This window comes from Chiroxiphia lanceolata, chromosome Z (assembly GCF_009829145.1).
Source record: "Chiroxiphia lanceolata isolate bChiLan1 chromosome Z, bChiLan1.pri, whole genome shotgun sequence".
Classification (NCBI taxonomy): Eukaryota; Metazoa; Chordata; class Aves; order Passeriformes; family Pipridae; genus Chiroxiphia; species Chiroxiphia lanceolata.
In genome coordinates, this window is record NC_045671.1 from 52,719,379 (window position 1) to 52,739,587 (window position 20,209).

Genomic DNA, 20,209 nt, shown 5'->3' on the forward strand with positions numbered 1-20,209 from the left:
CTTGCATCAGCAATTATTACATCAGCACTGAGTGTGATAAAGAAAACATAAGCATAGAGTACAGAGATTGCTTTTGGTAGGTATGTACTAAAACTCTTTGATAATACACCTAAATAGAACTACTGAGCAGTATTTTGGCTCAGACTTCCCATTCACAAAGATATACTTCATGCAGAAGAGAGTAAAACATCAGAGGGAAAGTGGCTCAACAGTGCATAAAACCACTCAGAAACCATACATTCCTTGAAAATCGTGCTAATTCAGCATCCCTCCCAAAAGGTACAGCTTCTACTTTTCAATTACATATGGCCGGAAACATACGGACCAATAAAGAAATTCCTAATATCTTAAGTCAAAATCTCTAAAAGCACAGCAAATGAAATTATACTGCCCCCCAGGTCAAACACTGTCTTTCACTTTACACTCCTACTTCATATCTCCCCTAATTTTTATTCTGCATGCAAGAAAAAAAAAAATTCTAAAACTACACTGAATGTATTCGTTTACATGCCTGAATACAGGTGGTGTAAGGAAAAAGCGCAGAAATGTATTTGTATGTTGTCCTCTAAGATTTGCTATGGGCTAAATTAGATTTTATGAAAATTCAGCTATTACAGAGGTGAGAAAAGGAAATAAAGGCCTTAGCCCTTTATTTATATGAGAGCAGAGTACATTCAGTTCACTGGACAATTCTATTTTCTCAAGCTTAATAAATAAAAAATATTGATCTGCAAATAGAACGTAGATCTTGAATATAATTAATTTGTTTTGTAAAGGCAGCTTTAGACTATCAATAATTTTGATTCAGGTTTTTCCATAAATAGTACACACACTGAGTGCGCTAAAAATATAATGCAATTTGGAAAACTACCACCATACTGTATCAACAAAATGGAATGAAGTCACATATGTTTGAATTAAGCATTATAAATAAAAAGGACCTACTTTTTGCTTGTTTCTCTCATTAAATTGCTATACATTGTAAAATGCTGAAAGACATATATCGCTGTGGAAAGGGCAGCACATAAGTCTTGCAGGGGAGCCTTGGAGGGAACGTCTTTGCTCTTCTCCTCGAGTCTTGCCAGCACAGCTGTTGCCACTTTGCTGCAGGCCTCTACAAAGTTTGCTCTAATTTCCTGAAGAGAATCACCTCTGCATGCCAGAGCCAATGGAAGCAATGTGTCCAGTTCTTCCATGATGTCAGAACAAAACTGAGAAAATAAACAGGGCATCAAATTATTTGTATTCTGACAGCACTGTTTAATTTATATACATTAGGGTCAGATTCTTGAGGAATAAAATTGGCACAAAACATAAATATATTGAATGAGCTTTACAAATATTTCAATCTATTTGATGCCTAAAATGTTGCTAAAGAAAAAAACTCCGAAGCAGTTAACTGAGGGTGAGATAAGGAAACGGTTTAATTTATGCCTAGGCACAGATGTTACAAGACACGCGTGCAGGCTGTGCCTGAGATGCTACATTTTATAATACTGCCCAACCAATCCAAGTGTTGTCCATCCCGTTGCTTTTGCCCTGGTCCACCCCCTGGCCTACCCCCTGGGAATTGGGTCTGGGGCTTTTGGGACCACCTCTTCATCATCTTCACCATCTTTAGAGCACAAAGCGTACACGGTCACCTAGTTCTTGACTGTGTTCTGTTGTTCAGGCCAAGATATGAGTGTTCTCTAAACAGCAGAGGCCTTGCCTTGACAAAAGACTAAACATTTCTACTGAATTCAGGGGTAGAATTGATATGGGGAGTGTGGAATGGAGTAAGAGGGCTGAGGAATGTGTAAACTAAAGGGTGCTAAAGGGTGAGGAGTAAGTGCTGCTGTTTCTAAAATCTACTTCTACTTCTTATAAAACTTATAAAGCTCACAAGATTAGAAAAATAAGAAACTAAGAGTCTTATGGCATCATATTAAACAGGGGAGAAACATTTATCTACAGTAAATGAATTATTCTTTTATTCCTTCTTGCTTTAAAGCTGCACAGTGTATATTGGGGGAAAGAATTAAAACCATCTTATGCTAGTAATATCTTCATTTTGGTTTTAATTTCACTAAATGTACATTCAAAGCAAAATTAATTCCTTGTAAACAAAGATAATTTTCTAAACCAATTTATTTTGAAAAATATACAAACAAATTTCTTAACACTGGATACAAACTTGTAATCTCATAATAAATTCATACATTGGACTCCCTGAAATTATCTCCCAAAAGCTTATGTCTTATTTTAAGCAAACATTTATTAATAGCATTCCAAATCTGCTAGAATAGTTGTAAAGCTTACTTAAAAAAAACTTTCAAACACACATTCCCTCAGAAAACAATTTAATTAATAAGTGACCTTTCAGCCAAATCAAAGAACTCTAAATTGGCCATATTACAGCTTATGATTAATTGAATGGCATGTCTAACAATATGAATACAAGAAATCCCTTTATAGCCACATTTCAAAGCTTTCAGCATTTTCCCATTGAAACACTTGGTAACAGAGCAGAATGTTAGAATGAAATAATGCTAGTGAAGTTTAAAAGTCAATTCTTTCAAGTAAACACTACGGGCTATTGTATAAAGCTCTGTTCAGCTTCATATTGTAATGCCTCTCACTTTCTTTTTAATTCCATTTATATCAGATATAGAATATTAATACTACTGTAAGTACTTCAAAGTGTAGATGGCAAACAGCCTTGGCATTCTGTCTCCCCTCAAACTTCAGATCTTTTGATACCTGCCTTAGCAATTCGTTTTGGTTGCTCCTCCTCTTGGACTGCTCTGCAGGACTCCCTCATTTGCTGGTTGTTTACAAGACTCATTGCACAGCCTGCAGCTGAAAACTCTTCTTTCTGCTCATGTTGAAGAATTTTAGATGAAAAATCCTCAATTGCTATTGTTATACAGTGAGCCACAGAAGAAGACAGGTCTTTAAATGCATTTCTCCAGCCAAAATTCAGTAAAATAGGCTGAAATACATATTAATACTAAATCAATCCAAAGTCATTATTGAGTGTTATTGTCTGAAAATTAAATGCACATCTATAATTAAATCAGAGGACACCAAGAACTTAAAATACAGTCTGCTGGCCTTGAAATTGTATTAAAAGCAGTATTTACACTCAAGAAAAATGAACATGCATAACAATATTAAATTTGTCATCAAATTTTAAAGAAAAAAATAATCCCATTTAAACAAGACAGCTTTTAAAAAATATGCTTCATCTTTACTTGATTTATAACCTTTAACAGAATCTATTTAACAAAGTCAAAAGAATTTACAACCATTTTCAATAGTATAAAAAGTAATCTAGCACTATATACCTTGTAATAATTTTTGCCACAAGATAGCAAATGGAAGTTACTAACTATGAATCTTAATGGAAACCTCTTTGGAGAAGCTGGTTGTCACACTGTATTTCTCTTCTCTAGAGCTGGATTTAGCAAAGAGCAAAATTATTAAATTGAGATTTGTAGTTTTTAGCCAATGCTGACTTTTACTACGGTTTACATCAGTTCCCCGCCTTCTTTAAACAGACTTCTGAAGTCATCTGAAGTGTAACAGTTAACAGAAGTAGATACAGTAGGACATCACTTTTCGAATCTGACTTTGCATTGCTCTTATGACATACATGAGACTTAAACCTTACCAGAAGTGGCCAATTGGGAATTGCACCACTGTAAGAGACATACTTTAATTACACAAGATGATGTTCAGTAAATACTGGATCTCCACCATGAGGGCATAATGGGAGAAGAGAAGAGAAGAGAAAAGAAGGATTCCCAGTAAGCTGCAGCTATAATACTAAATCGAAACAATGAAGGGCTACAAAGTGAAAGCCTTCCACCTTACTTCAATTGAAAAGTTGTATCCTCCTTCCTTTCCCTTTCTCCACTCCAAGTATTCAACTCCAGTCAGCACACTGACAGCCCCCATGGACACAGTTTTGAACTCCCCCTTTTTTGGGTGGGGAAGGGCGGGGGGAGCTGAAATTGTTGCACGCTGGTCCAGAAGCTCCATGCTTTTACAGGCTGTACACTTCAATTTTAGACTTAAAGAAATTTCGCCCACATGAACCCTTGCAAAGTCTTTTATTCTTTGATCCCTTGAGTACATGTCCAGAGAAAAACTACACATTTTTGCCTAAGAGATTTTTTTAATTTGGTGAGAAAATAGGTGTTCTGGCAAAAAGGGTTTCACAGAAATAACATGCAACTTCCCAAAAACATTACAACAGATACTGAGACTAGCAAGCATTGCTGTAGTAAGGGAACCTGTGTTACACTCAGCAAACACAAGGTCCATACAACTTAAATTAAATACCCACAAACCAAGTGAAACACAGAAAAAAGGTGTTTAAGTTGCCCACAAGAGGAAAGGAAGAGATATTAAGAGAAGAAAGAATAAGAGAGGAGAGGGACATATTTACCACTCTGGAGGTCACATGTTGACAGGTCAGCAGGGTAGAGGCCAAGGCAAGATGGAGACCACGTGTGTGTCTGTTTATAGACTCTGGCTATTGTGGCCACCCCCTCTAGGCAGGACCTTTGGTTCACTGCCACTCACTGTCCCCCTAACCAAAGTGAGGGGTGCCACACCGCTCCAGGGGGTGTGGTGTGATTGACAGCCCAGCCACATGGCCTTCCCTGCCGTGTGCTCTGCATGGGCACAGCCGTGTTGGCTGCAGGCCTAGGCTTAGCCCTTCCCCCACCTCCACACAAACAGACAGCATGGTTTATTTGACCCATCAATCAAACAATCCAGTGAGATATGAATCCGGTCTCTGAGAGGGATCAATCTACTCAAAATATTCTTCTTTGTAATCTGTAAGAACATCAGTTTCACAAACTGATTCAAAGCACATTTAAAAAGTTTTCCACCATTAAAATTGAACCATTAAAAAATTAAATTCCACTATCACAAAGTATCGGACTTGTTAGAGCATTTAGGTCCCATAAAATCAACAACATAAATGTGTTTAGTAGTAAATTGGAGCCAGACAAAAACTTAATCTTGTACATACATTCTACAAAACATAGTGCTTACTACACAATAGTTTTTTGGCATCAAAGAAACTACACATTGTGTGAGTACCTATACCTATAGGAAGAATCATTATTATCAAATTCTAAGAATTTCATAGTTTTTTTAAGATTCTGCTGTATTTGATAATATATATATAATACTAAGAAAGTTATGATATTTTAGCAATTTTTTGTTTTGAGGTATCTTATGTTAAATTCTGTTATTAAATACCAACCACTTCTTCATGAATGCCAGAAGATTTTATTCCATCTTAACTGAGACTTTGCACCTAAAATAAATCAAAGTAGCTAAAGTAATGAAACTATGGCAATATGTGTTTATAATGAACACGATGACAGACTACACTGGAGACACACACAAAAGAAAATCCTATAAAAAGTGTAAGACTCTTTTCATACTCACCTCTTCTACCTGAAGTAACTGTTCAGGAAGCACGCTGGTTTCATTTGCTCTAGTTTCTCCTATTAAAAGCTCCCCACTAGCTCTCTTCAGAACTCCTGCACAGTATGGTAAAAGAGATCAAAGTTAGGATTAATTCTGTAGAAAAGTCAGCAGCCTACAACACCTTCTGGTATATCAATACGAAGCATAAAAAAACCCTCAACAAGATGTAGGGCAACACTAATGATATGATAAAGTCAAATTCAAGTAATACATAGTTCCTTTTGTATAACATGATGAAATCTACATCCCATTGTAATCATATTTTATACAAACACACACATAATGTGTAAAATATAGTTTCTTTTGTCATTAATTCATTTTTATACTGATTGTGCAGTCACCTATTCTTAGGGAGAACAGATAACATTAGATCAGCTGTACAGAAATTTATTTCTGTTCTTTGTTCAATAAATTATATGAATTGAACACTAATGTATTTCTACAGTTTTTACTATTTGGAAATGCCAATATCATAAGAATAAAAAGATAGTTAATCAGTACAGTTATTATAAGCAAAATAATGGCAACAGGAACCAGTGAAGCTGCTTAAGAAGGGCTGGTACAAAGCTTGCTCATAAACCTTGGAGTAATGGAAATTATTGCCCCAGTTTTGACAGGGACAAACCAGAATCTGGGGTAGGTATCACTTTCACCAGTTTTTGCAAGCAATCCAGGTTCCTGAAGTGCATTGATGATAACTTCTCCTTCCAAGTGATACAGGCACAAATGGAGAGGGGCTTGTTGGGGAGGTAAAAGGCAAAGGCAGCCTCTGCTGCAGTGACCATGAGGTAGCGGAGTTCCAGATCCTGAGGGCAGGAAGGAGAGTAAAAAGCAAGCTCACAACCCTGGCCTTCAGAAGAGCAGACTCTGGCCTCTGCTTGGAAGAGTCCCGTGGGATTAGGCCCTAGGTAATGGGACACAATAAAGCTAGTTAATATTTAAGGAGCTCTGCCAAGCTCAAAAGAGTTAAAAAAAAAATGCTAGGAGGCTGCATGGATGAACATAAAGATCCTAGCAAAACTCAAATGAAGCACAGAGAGACTGGAAGTAAGGACGGGTAAGCTGGGAGGGACACACAAATAGTATCTGAGCATGGACAAAGACAGGAAAGCTAAAGCTCAAATGGAACTACATTTGGCCAAGGATGTCAAAGACAAGAAGGGCTTCTATAAGTACACAGGTGACAAATGGAAGACTAGGGAAAATGTAAGCCCATTACTCAATGAGATGAGGGACCTGGTTACACAGACATGGAAAAGGCTGAGGTACTGAATGTCTTCTTTGAATCAGTATTTACTAGCAAGAGCAGCCTTCAGGAATCCCAGGCCCAGAGACCAGGAGACAAAGTTGGAGAAAGGAAGATGTACCCTTGGGTGAAAGAGGATCAGATCTGAAGAAACCTGATAAGTTAAGCAAACAAGACATACGGATGTCTTGGGCCTTTATGGGATACCCATAAGTGCCAAGGGAGCTGGCAGATGTCATTGCAAGGCCATTCTTAATTATTTTTGATCAATCATGGCAACTGGGATAATATCCCAAAGGCTGGAAAAAGTAAATATCACTCCTATCTTCAAGAATTGTAAGGAGGAGGACTCAGAGAATCAGAGTCTTGTCAACCTCACCTCAATCCCTGAGAAGGTGATGGAGGAATTTCCAGGAACATTATGGACAAAAAAAATCATCAGGAGTATTCAGCATGGCTTCAGTAAAGGGAAGTCATGCTTGACCAACTTGATAAACATTTATGAAGAAATAATTGGCCTGGTAGATGAGGAGAGAGTAGTGGATATTGTCTACCTGGACTTTAGTAAAGCCTTTGACGCTGTCTCCCATAAGATCCTGTTATAAAACAAGCTGTAGACAAGCTCTTGATATGTGGGCTGGATAAACAGTCAGTGAGGTGAGTCGAAAACTGGCTGAGTAGCTAGGCCACCAAACATGGTGATCTGTGGTACAAACTCCAGACTACGGCTAATAATTAGCGATCTATCTCAGGGATCAACACTAGGTCCAATCTTGTTTAACACCTTCATTAATGATCTGCATGATAGGCCAGAGTGTACCCTCAGCAAGTTTACAGCTAACATCAAACTGGCTGGCAGAGGGTCATGGTGCCATCCAGAGGTATGTACAAACTCACACACCTGGGAAGGAGCAAATCCAGGCATCAATATATGCCGGAGGCCTCCAAGCTGTAGAGAATCACACAATATGCTGAGTTTGAAAGACCATCAAGGATCATCGAGTCCAACTTTTAGCCCTGCAAAGAACCATACCCAAGAGCCACACCATGTGCCTGGGAGTATCATCCAAATGCTTCTTGAACTCTGGCAGACTTGGTGCTGTGACCACTGCCCTAGAGAGCTTATTCTACCATCCAACCACCCTCTGGATGAAGAACCTCTTCCTAAGATCTAACCTACACCTCCCCTGACACAACTTCAGGCCATTCCCTCAGGTCCTGTCACTGGTCACCACAGAGAAGAGATCTCTTCTTTTTTTCACCTCACGAGAAAGTTGTAGACTGCAATTGAGGTCTCCCCTCAGTCTCCTCTTCTCCAGGCTGAACACACCAAGTGACTTCAGCCGCTCCTCAGACAGCTTCCCTTCAAGGCTCTTCACCACCTTCGTTGTTCTTCACTGGACACTCTCTAACAGCTTAATATCTTTCTTATATTGTGGTGCCCAAACCTGCCATAATATTCAAGGTGAGGCCTCACCAGTGCAGAGCAGAGCGGGACAATTCCCTCCTTCGCCTCGCTGGTGATGCTTTCCCTGATGCCCCCCAGGACACAGTTGGCCCTCCTGGCTGCCAGGGCACTGCTGACTCATATTCAACTGGCCACTGACCAGGAACTCCCAGGTCACTTTCCTTGGCACTGCTTTTCCGTATCTCATTCCCGAGTCACTCTGTACATCCAGAGTTGCCCCATCCCAGGCACAGAATCAGCCACTTTCCCTTGCTGAACTTCATATGGTTGCTGATTGCCCAGTCCTCTCATTTGTTGAGGTCTCTCTGCAGGGCCTCTGCACTTTTGAGGGAGTGAACAGCTCCACCGAGTTTTGTGTCATCTGCAAACTTGCTTGGTATCCCCTCCAGTCCTGCATCCAATTCATTTATAGAGATGTTGAAGAGCACAGGGCCTAAGATGGAGTCCTGTGGAACGCCACTAGTGACAGCTCACCAGTCTGATGTTACCCCATTCACTGTAACCCTCTGTGCTTGACTCATGAGCCAACTGCTCACCTACTACATGATGTGTTTATCCAGCTGTGTGCTGGACAGTTTGTCCAGAAGGATCCTGTGAGAGACAGTATGAAAAGCTTTACTGAAATTCAAAAGCTTTACATAAAAGGACCTGAGGGTCCAGGAGGACACAGTGTTGAACATGAGTGTCATGGTTTGAGATAGCCCAAAATCCAATTCCCTAGCTCCATTCCCCCTCCTACATCTCAACCCAATGTGAGATGGGTTTTTCCAGACAAAGCACAACCAGACTCAGAATGGGGGAAAGGGAATATATTACAATGACTGTACAAATAAATACTATAACACATTATACACACGATCACAACTATCTCTACCATGACATATAGTATTTACAATGGATCAGATCTCTTCTCCCCTCCAAATAAAAGTCCAGGAGGGAAAGAAGGACAGATCCCTTCCACATTTAGGGCAGCAGCTCCTCTTCTGTCTTCCATGCAGCAGTAACTGGATTGCTGTAGCTGGATCTCTTCTCAATACACACAAGGGGGTCTCCAAGCCCCTCGGCTCTCCTTCGGTCCAAGCAAAGGCCTCACGTGTGGACTGCCAGCAGGGACAAGACTCGCGTCACCACAGGTATATCACGAAATGCAGGGGCATCTTCGTGAAAGTCCCTTCCTCAGTGGATTCACCCCTGAGTCAGAACATCTTGGGCAGCATTCAGTTGCAAACCTTTGCCTCAAGAGTTCCACCAGAGCTCCTGTGCTCTGTCTCAGGCTGCTAGGCTTGTCAGCAGCAGCGAGGGGGGCCAAGGTCAACTCCCCCCGCATTCCATCTGGCCGTCCCGGTCCAGCTCTGGGACGTCTTTTGAGCTTCTCAGCTCCTCTCTCTCTCCAGTGCTGCATGTCCAAAACTCTTCTCCAAAATAGGAGTCCATCTCCCTCTTTTTCTCAGAGGGATCAAAGGAGTTTGGGGGGGTCTGGTATCAGTTCTTACCCCCAGAACTCAGTCTCTCAGCTGCTGGCTCTCTTTTCCTCGGCTCTCCTTCCAGGAGTCTTCTCTGCGGTGCTGCATGTTGTTCCTGCTGCTCCTCCGGTTCAGGTCTTATCTATCCTGACTCTCTGCCAGTCTCTGGACGCTGTGTCTCTGCCTTCTGCTCTGTCTCCACTGCCCAGTTTGGAGAAAACATCTCCTGGCTTAACTACAGACACTTAGTCCAGTCTAACACTGTTCCAAGTCTTTGCAGTCCCCCCCAACCAGGGGCTGGGAGGCCCCAGAGGCCCCGAGGGGCTCAGAGCCCCTTCCTCGTGGCTCTACAACATGGCTACTTCTTCTAACAACCAAAACTACAACTTGGAGATTGCCTCTGAACATCAGGAAACAGTTTTTTTACTGTGAGGGTGACCAAGCATTGTAAGAGGTTGTCCTAAGAGACTATGGAATCTCCGTCCTTTGAGATACTCAAAAGCTGTCTGGACATGATGGTGAGTAACTGGCTGTAAGGGTCCTGCTTGAACAGGAGTTGTTTGGATCCCCATATGTCCCTTCCAACCTCAATTATTTTGCAATTCTTTGAGTCGGTATTTCAAAAGAAATATAAGAATAAAAGCAAACTATATGGTATATTTTTAAAATCTGTCTTGTAGCATAAAGCTGGTAAACAACAGTGGTCCAGATATTTCTAATGTAATGTACTTCATGTGAAATTAAAACCAAGAGATTTTAAATAACCAGGAGCTGCCAAAGCATTGTTAAACATTATCTTCTAAGCATAAATTTATAGATCTTCAGTGATCTGAAGCTACTGATAGTACATGGCCAAGTTTTAAGGAGATTTTCTATAAAATTTCCAGTATTTGCACATACATAGGATTACTCTAGAATTAAAAAAACCTAAGTGACTGGACATTTTCCATCTTTTCTGTTCTGTGCTTTCTATCTTATATTCGCCTTTCTTTTCCCATTGCAATTCCCCTTTATATATACATATATATACACACATCATCAGATTCTAACTATAAAGTACAAGTGAATACCTATATATTCACATTCCACTGTTATTGTCGCTACTTAGAACAGCTGTTCATAACTTTTTATATAAAGAATTTAAAGAAAACCTTTAACATTTAACCTAAAGTCCTTGTGTATTCATGACACTGCTGCCTTACTTGTTAAGAAGTCATAGCTGAGAAAAATAAGTATCTAGCTGATGGTAGATTTGTAACTGCAGGATCAGAGTCAAAGAGCCAAATGATGCTTCTATCAGCATTGGTCATTTAAAAGGCTCCTTCATTATTGAATTACCATGTTCTATTAGATTGCCCTACCTCCTTTTCTAACTAACAGCTTGGGCACTCCTGCTTTATACTCATATATAACTATCTATGTGCATCTAGGCTCACAGACATACAAAAACCATTCTGGTCTTCTCAAAGAAGCCCCAAGTTCAAGTCTCTCATATTTTACTGAGTTCCTTTGGTTTCTCAAATTTTTGCTTTCCCCAAATCTCCTCTGGGTAAAGTCAGCCTTAATCTTCTTCAATTTAACCACCAGCTAGCAAGGGCTCCCTTCACGCTTTTCACTGATCATTGTACACTTAGCCAGACTCCCCATAAAGACTCTGCACTTCAGATGCTACTAACCTTCCTCTCAAACATTGTTTCCAAGAGACATATATCAAATGATACCCTTCCTGTCCTGTAACTTCACTTGTTTTCTGACTGTCCTGCCCTAATCAGCAAACTCTCCTGGGAAACAGAATTGCAGCTTTATTTGAGGTACAGCTGTTACTCAGCCCAAATTAGTCTGCCACTGTAGACAGGAAGGCAGGCAATGGGACAGGGCAAGCATCCCTATCTAAGCAGCCAGTTTTGTACACAAATTCTTTGACTCCTCTCTTCTCCCACATTCCAGACATCAAACTCCATTTGCACAGATAGACAGAAATGTATGTGATCCTTCTCATATAGCTGCTTAGAGGAGAGAATTTGCAGAAAGAGAGCAGAAGAACTGAATGTTGTGAAAGAAGATGGGGGCTGAAGGAAAACTTCTCATTCTTTCAGATTTGCTCCCTTTCCAGAGCATATTCTACACCTCCACCTCTCTTGATTATTATGGAAGATTGGATTAACTACAAACTCTTGCTATATCTCTCTTGAAACTTACGTTCTACAAACTTGATAGACTGCTCACACTTTGTGTACTTCCTGGAGTTTACCAGTCAGGCAGCTTGTAAATAACAAGATTATATTGAAATCTTGAAATCAAAAACTCTTCAGCCAACTTTCCTTATGTGTATTAAAATTTGTCTGGGATTATTCTTCTTTTCAAAACAAATCTAATTGCAAAGGTCCCCTTTGCCTACAATGTATTTAATTATTTCTCCAGTTCATTATTTTGCTATTTTGGTAATGATGATTATAAAGACAGAAGAGTTACAGTGACATCTCTTACACTGATAATATAATTTTTTTTATTGCTTATAAGAAGCTCCATTAAATTATTTTTTCTACAGACTTGTACAGCTTTCCTATTTTTATGGCATTTTCTGGCAAAGACGAGTCATTGTGGTGCCATCTTGCATGCAGCACAGAATAGTAAAATATCAAGGAAAGCTTTTGTATGATACCTCACTGCCTGTGCATAAGCTAAGTATCAGTGCCATCAAAGTGGCTTACTTTAGCTGGCTTAGACAGAACTTTTATTGAAACTGTACTGGAAACAATATGTCTTGCAGAAGTGGGAAATACCACTCCCCCAGAAATACAAACAAACAGAAGAAAAAAAATTGACTAGCTATAGATCAAAAACCCATTCTGCTTTCTATCTTCAATAATGGACTTTTTATCTGTTGTACTATACTGAGCAAACTGCCATAACACAAATACAGAAAATGTATCCTAGTGTAAATTCCATCTTCACTTTCGATTGATCCGTTGCAGCTATGTATTTCTTAAAGAAGCTACTTGAACATCTTGCTTTGAGATTAAAGCAAAAAAATCACAACTTTCTTCAATCTTTGCAACTTTTGCAATATTGCAACTTGGCAATAAAAGAGGATGCACCTATTAAGAGGATGCACCTCGTAAATTTAATTTCACACTACTTTTACTACACTTTCCAGAAATGAATATAGAATTAAGGATTTCTTCTTACGGTGTGAAGGAAAGACCTTTGCAAACCTTCCAGTCCTGGGAGGCAAAGCTTATAAATCTAAGGGCTTGACAACTTTGCCTACAGTATTTTCAAAGCGCTCCATCAGAAAAAGCCTTTCTTGATACTTGTTATCTGATCTGTCCAAAGTTCACCTTTCTCACTGGAATGGAAAAAAAAAAAGTGAGACAGATGAAAGTACATTAGTACTTTAGATTTTTTAAACTCTCAACAAGAGGCTTCTGAAAACCCAGAGGAAAGACAAATCTACCTTAAAGATGGGAAAAGAATGCAATTTGGCAGGATTCTAAACCAAAATCTTCTTAACCCTTGACTGCAGCTGAACATGTTCCAGATTACTTCAAAGAGAATAACCCCTGTGATCCTGCAAGTACTAGGTATGTCAGAACAACTCAGAATTCAACTGAATGTAAATAGAGAAGTAGACTGTCTCATCACAGTAGGGATGACCAGATAACAGAAGAAAGGGTTAAATGTCTAGTCAAGAAAAAACAGAAGGTGGTTACTCCTTTAATTTTATGAAATCTAATGCTTGTAGTGGAACAAAGTTATGCAACACTGAGAATATATGTTAGAAAAATACAGATACCTTTCCTCTGAAAGGCAGAGTAGCAGTCTTGTCCAGATGCCAAGCTAAAGTTCGGGGATGGAACAAAACCATATCATCATTTGTTTGTCCAAGAACTTTTCATTATTTTCTCCTTTTATATGATTTAAGGCACAACTTGAACAAGTAGTAGATAAAATGTGTATTTATACTACATTTCTTTAAAATTGTGCTTAAATAATGCAAATGCAACTTGAAATCAAGCTCAAAACTTGGCAAGTACATACTGGTCATTGAGGGATAGAAGCTAAGATAGCTCTGGTAAAGTCAAGTCAAAAATATAAAATCAGGAAGAACTAGATGGAGAACAGTGAAAAGAAGAGTAGAAAATGCAATGCAGAGAATTTTTTTTGCAATCTATAAAAGACAGTTTGTGAAAATGAGGATTCTGAATATATTCCAGAAGATGCCAGATACAGAACTCTCAAACTGAACTCAGAGACCTATCCGTATCACCTAAAAAAACTCTCTACATCCATCTCCCTACAGAGTTCACTCTGGTTCACTGCTTCCTTTGGTGCTATTGTCTGCCATGGGGTTACCATCAGAGAACACTGGTAGGCAGTACTTCCCTCTAATATCTATTTTCAACCGCCTAAATTGGTCTTCATAGGATTCCATTGTGCACACTGCAAAGAAACTTGTCTTGTTGCCAGCTAGAACTCTGAACTACGTGTCTTTCTTTTCTTCACTGTTCTTTTTTTGGTTCACAAGCAACCTCCTACCAAAAGCAGAATCTGCAGAAGAGACTACATCCAAGCGATAATGCAATGAAAAAGTATGAAGAGAAGCCCAGGTGGCCACCTTGCAAATTTCCAATGTGGAAGCCTTCGACCTCTCCGCCCAAGAAGCAGCTATAGTCCTAGTGTAATGAGCTTTACAAACCCTGGGAGTCTCTTTACCCTTAACTACATACGCCTCCCTAATACAATCCCTTAACCATCTAGCTAAGCAACTCTTAGAAGCCATTTGACCCCTCTTAAGACCCCCTAAGAGTACAAACAATCTGTCAGAAGATATGAAATCTTTGATTCTTCTGTGATAAACCCTAAGTGTTCTTCTTACATCCAATTTATGCAGCCATTGCTCTTTGTCATTGCTGGGTTTAGGGAAAAATGAGGGCCAAGAAACTGTCTAGTTTAGATAAAACTCAGATGCCATCTTTGGGACAAAAAAAAATTTAAAAAGAGGAACCATCCAAAGAACTACTTTGTTTCTGATGGAACTTGACACATGTTCTAAATATCAAGATCGAAGTACTATGGGATATAAAGCAAAAAAACCAATTAAAACTGCCCATGAAACAGCTATAGACATAAATGCAACACTTGACACAAGCACATGAAAAAACACGCTATTTTTGTTGCATCTCTGCATGAGTTATATAGATAAAAGACTCCTGTGAATACTAAAAGCAACCAAAAAAAAGAAAGCAAGTGCAAGGTTCCCATCTATGTGATGTCTAGGGAAACTTTAGTTCACTTGGACATTAGCTTACCTTTTATGAACAGGCCAGTTTCCCCTAATTTGCCAGCAGTACTACTTGCAGAGGACTGACACTTCAGATATCCCTCACTGCACTGACTGAAGCGTAGACTGGATTCACCCAACCTAGCTTTAACCCACTGAGAGTACAGGTAACTGTCTAGTACCAGCAGCACATGGTTGAATCTGGGCTAATTTGCTCTGCTTCTTAGGCTGGTTCTGAAGTCTGTGCTGCACTGTAAACTTGATACTGGTACTCCAGTTAATTTAAAGCTGCTTTGGACATACCTACACTCTAGATTTTGTTAAATTAAACAAGATTTCTAGTAATAAGGCTTTTAAATAAGTATAGAAGATGGCAATTATATTTTCTAGTTACATATTATAATGTGTTCTGATGAAAATAAAACAAGGATTCTAATCCATCCTTCTTATCAAAACTCAGTCTTCATCAGTGACAAAAATAAGATTACCAGTCTAATATAGGACATGAACAGAGAAAATCTTAAATCCCTTTTGGTACTTAACAGAGCCTGTAACTACTGGAAATATAGCTCTCATTCTCCCACATTAAATAATTTTTCATTTCATCACTACAACTGAGATTTCTGACAATATGAAGTGAAAATAACACAAATAAACCCTTCTTCTAGTCAGACATCTTATTAAAAATTTCTCTGAACATGTCTTCTTTTTACATACTACCTGTAAACATACAACTTAGCACAGTTTTGTGAATAGAACCACCTGATCAGAACCGCAACACTAAATACAAAGGTATGTCTGAAGACTTCACTAAAAGCACCTGTAAAATATTTACCTTCACTTGTTTTTCAGGGTAAAAGTAATTTTATGTTTTCTTTATAGAATGCAGCTTCTACCCAAAGACTCCCTCCTCCAATAAGATTTAATAATATTTTCCATTCAGATTTTATTAAGTAGAGGTACCAATTAAGAACTGACTTGTCATAGACAGAATTACCCTTAAAGAATATTCCTCAAAGAAGGAGGCTTAACATACTTTAGAGAAACAGTTCTGAATGTAATTAAGCTTGGAAAAATGCCTGTAGGATAAAGTCCTAAATACACTTCCTGGAAAGTAAATTATTTCTTATTAATGTTGAGATCTTTAAGTTCTCTGAATTACTGGACATCACGTCTTAGAGTGTAGTTATTTAAATGTCAAATAAATTTCCCGCTCAAGAGTTTTTCAACTTCTTTACACTTTATCACAGAATATACTAATAAAAAGACTTACAATCACTCTTACCGAATGTGTACCCTGTCCTACACATGAGGAAGAGTCCACAATATGAGAAGTTTACTCTAACACCTCTTTGTAGGTTCAAGGCCATAAAACGTAAATCATAATGTACAACAGCTTAACATTTCTTGAGAATTAGTAAAATGGAGAGATTAAAGGAGGGAGAAATACACTGAAACCAATAGCAAAAATGGAACTTGAATGCAAATTTTATTAGAGCTTTGATGTATAGTCTAAAAATACATAGATTAACCTGTACTTCTTTATTTCAGAATGTCAGGATTACAGAGGAAGAATCCATCAACAAAATGTGTGCCTTATTTAATATTTTTATTTTCATTAATTAAGTATTCCAAGACTACATTCCCAAAACACCTCTCTCCTCAGCTTGCAGCTTGACTACACAGAGAGTAAATATTTGACTCCACCTATCCTCTTTCCCTGAGCAGCCTGGACTCATTTCTGATCTGATCTTTTCCTGCAATAGAATCAAAGCTCTTGAAACAGCTTGGTCTCTGGTGACTTGGAGTTTTTCTACTGGCAGAAGCAGTAGAGTAGAAGAACATTTATGAGCTTACTGTGACCTGAAAGGTGTTATTCACCTCCATTTTCATATCAGGTTCTCCTGAATAAAATTAGATGAAAAAGAGAGTGAACTTGGAATCTATAGCAAGTGCAAACGAGGCTTGATCACTTTATTGATGTAGAGCCTACTTCTATAAAACACCCACTGAAGCCAGTGGGATAAGCATATTAGTAAACATAGTACATATTTGTAAATGTTTGTGAGAACTACAGGTTAAACCAGGACTATATCCTTAAACATTTAGTTGCATGTATACTAAGATCAACTAAACTGTTGTTCAAGTCAGTGCTTTTCTCTCTTGAAAAAGGCATCTTTCAAGGATAATTTCAGAAACAGTCAATTTCAAAGAATTCAGACTCCATGTATTGTTGCGCCCTATATGAAGCATAAGATTTTACAGATAATTCAGTAGAAAATGTCATGTTACAGTGTTTGATAGTTTTTCATTATGATTCATTATCTACAGTCAGTACATCACATCTTTACATACAGCTATGAGTTCTTTTCCTCGAGTCATTGTGCTCAAATATAAATCTGCGTATTACAAAGATTTCTTCAGTGGATATGGTAACAAAGTTATTTTCAAAATATGATGACATAATTTAGGTAATGTTGAAAATCATAAAAAATTATATTTTGCACAAAGTAAATCAATACATTATTTGATTGATTACCTTGAACGTTCTTATTCCGCTCCATAAATGAAGGCAGCAACAGAATTTCTGCACAGAGCTCTTCAATTTTTTCCTCCATTAATAAGAAGAGTTTGATAAGTTGAGAAAGACATTTGAGTTGATACAATGTTAAGCAGAAGTTCCTTCCTTTTTTTGGGTATTCTTGGGAGGCTGTTAAAGTAAAATAATAAAATAACATTTATTATAGCCTAAAAAAATGATCCTGCAAAATTGATTATGTAAAACAATATAATATATCACATAATTTCATTTTTCTTACAGTATAATGTATCTTTTTCTCATTATAAAATACTGTTACATTAGTTCTTCCTAAGTCTTCAGCATTTCTTAATTATCTTGGAAGTTACAACTGAATTCCAGGTTTTGTTATTCATTAACTATTTTATTTTTCCAAGCACTGGATCTACTCAGAAACTTTCTCACCTGTGTTTTACAGAAAACCCACTGTGTTGCAAAAGCCGAAAAGGAAAAAACACGTCATTACTGTATTCTAATGGTTTGGGACATCACATCAGTTGTCACTCTGCAAGTCACCTTGTCTGTTTAACAATCTGCTAAGCACAATACAGTTGATGAATATGACATTTGAGTGAAAAGAAACATCAATCTAACACTCCACAACTTTAAATATGTGGGGTTTGAAAACAAGTGAGACTGTCAGTGAGCAAATATCAGGAAGTATTATAACTATAAGCATTTGGTATTTAAAAGAAGAAACTGAACATTTTATTTTGAAAGGTTAACACATGTAATCATAACATATAATCATGTCACATCAACCAGGGAACTCTGATTTGAGCAAAGTCAGACTATAAATGACTGTGAGATGTTTCCAATTCAGTATTACCTAACCACATGGGTTTAAGTATTTTAATTTTATAATTTCTTTAAATGCAACAGATTTGCACTTCTATGCAAATTGTGGCAAGCTGATATCACGTTCCTATGCAGTTCTGTTGCAGATGTAACATCAGCAGAACAGTTTATCTAGAAAGTGTCACAGTGAGAGTCAGAGTAGTTTGAAAGGGAAGCTCTGAAAGATGAAAACAAATAGAAATTGATTGAGATGTATTTTCATGTGTCAGATCTCTCTTACCTTTGCAAATTTGAAATACTCTGTACCTTTTTTCTTCAAGTTTCTAGATATTTTTTAAGCATTCACAAATCACTTCTAAATAGACATAGATCTAAGAAGCAGAGCTGAGCTCTGAATACTGATTCCCTAATTTACTATTCCAGTTTTGCAGCCTTAGAGATTAAAATGCGGGTTTTGCATCCACATCTGAATTTCCTCAAAATTCCAAACAGATGTATTCATGCTAGTCCCTTGCATTTCAAAGAATGGAAAAAGAGTTATGCATAACTGCCTCTGTTAGTGCCTTTCATCTCTGAATAACAAGTAAATAATATCTTTATCACTGGATTTCTTATTTTAAGTCCTAAACTTACAAAAAACCACATTCTGCTATTCAGAGATCTTGACTGCTTACCTGAAAACTAGAGAATATAATCTGAGTTTAACTGATATGAAATGACTGCATGAGTCTGTGGTGTAAGAACACAAAACATATCATAAAAATGAACGAAACATTAGTTCCATCTCCTATAATTTGAAAACCTTGTGATGCTCTTGCCTCCTCTCTTGAGGAACACAGAAACCTTGCAATTATTTGATTGCCACAAATGATATTAGACTGAAAGGAAATGGACCTAGAAGACAAAGGTATACCACAGTAATACTATTTTTAGAATATAATACTAAACTCAGAAAAAAGTAAAAACTTTTACTTTCAATGATCATTCAAAGTACATTTCAGTTTTATTGTTTCTCAGAACTGACAACTCATTTATTCAGTGCTTCATGATCAAATAGTGTGCACATACCTGGGTATCCAAAGTTTAACTGAGAGGTCTTATATACATCCAGACTGTTAGGTTTAAAATACTGATGGCAGCATTTAACTTTGAAGACCACTGACCAGGCTGCTTGAACAAGCATATCATAATCCATTTTTTAGCAGAGGAGAAGGCACTTCTTTTCTGACATTGTTCTGATTGGACAACTTACAGGACAGAAACCTTTACAAACTGTGTAACAGCCAGGAGCTAAGCAGATAATGCTATGACATAGAGAAAATCTCAAAACAGGTTTGTAAATCTTATAGAAAATTGTGGACAGATGTGAAATAGACATGGGGACTGACTGTGACGTATGTTCAACCAAACCTTAGTGCCATCAACCTGTTAGGAAGAAAATCAGCCATATTCACAGAGTGGAATATGGTTACTCTGAAAAAGTTATGAAATGGCTCATGACTTATGGTTAGTCAGAGAACTAACATAACCCATTTACTCAGGTAATACTGTATGGCAAGAGAAGCACCCCTCTGTGATGCAAACAGTCTGAAGTTGTTAGCACCCTATTCAATTCACAGAGAACTGCACACAGGGTGACTGAAAGCACATGAAGCTTATCTCACCCAGCCATGAAGCAATGGCACTCCAGTCTACCTGCAGAACAGAAGGGAGCATGGAGGAAGTTACATGATACAAACCAAATTCCTTTCTGAACCACTTGCAGTTTGCTATCATTCATATAAATTTGATTTTTTCTGCATGTCTGACTTCAGTTCATGTAGTCCTTGTACAAGGAAATAGCTGCAGCAGGATCTTTGGGTATAGGCAAATATCA

At 38.0% G+C, this 20,209-nt stretch overlaps 1 protein-coding gene across 8 annotated transcripts in view; it reads right to left on the bottom strand.

The window, feature by feature from the left end:
• The window catches only part of KIAA0825 (KIAA0825 ortholog), a 247,602-nt gene that overhangs the window by 160,187 nt on the left and 67,206 nt on the right, over window positions 1-20,209 (bottom strand). For all 8 annotated transcript variants that reach the window (XM_032675846.1, XM_032675851.1, XM_032675850.1 and 5 more), the window contains 4 exons: window positions 17,497-17,667; window positions 5,455-5,549; window positions 2,747-2,974; window positions 946-1,211 (listed from right to left, as the gene is read on the bottom strand). In XM_032675846.1, coding sequence (XP_032531737.1) covers window positions 946-1,211; window positions 2,747-2,974; window positions 5,455-5,549; window positions 17,497-17,667 — 760 coding nt within the window. The remainder of the gene's footprint in view (window positions 1-945; window positions 1,212-2,746; window positions 2,975-5,454; window positions 5,550-17,496; window positions 17,668-20,209) is intronic.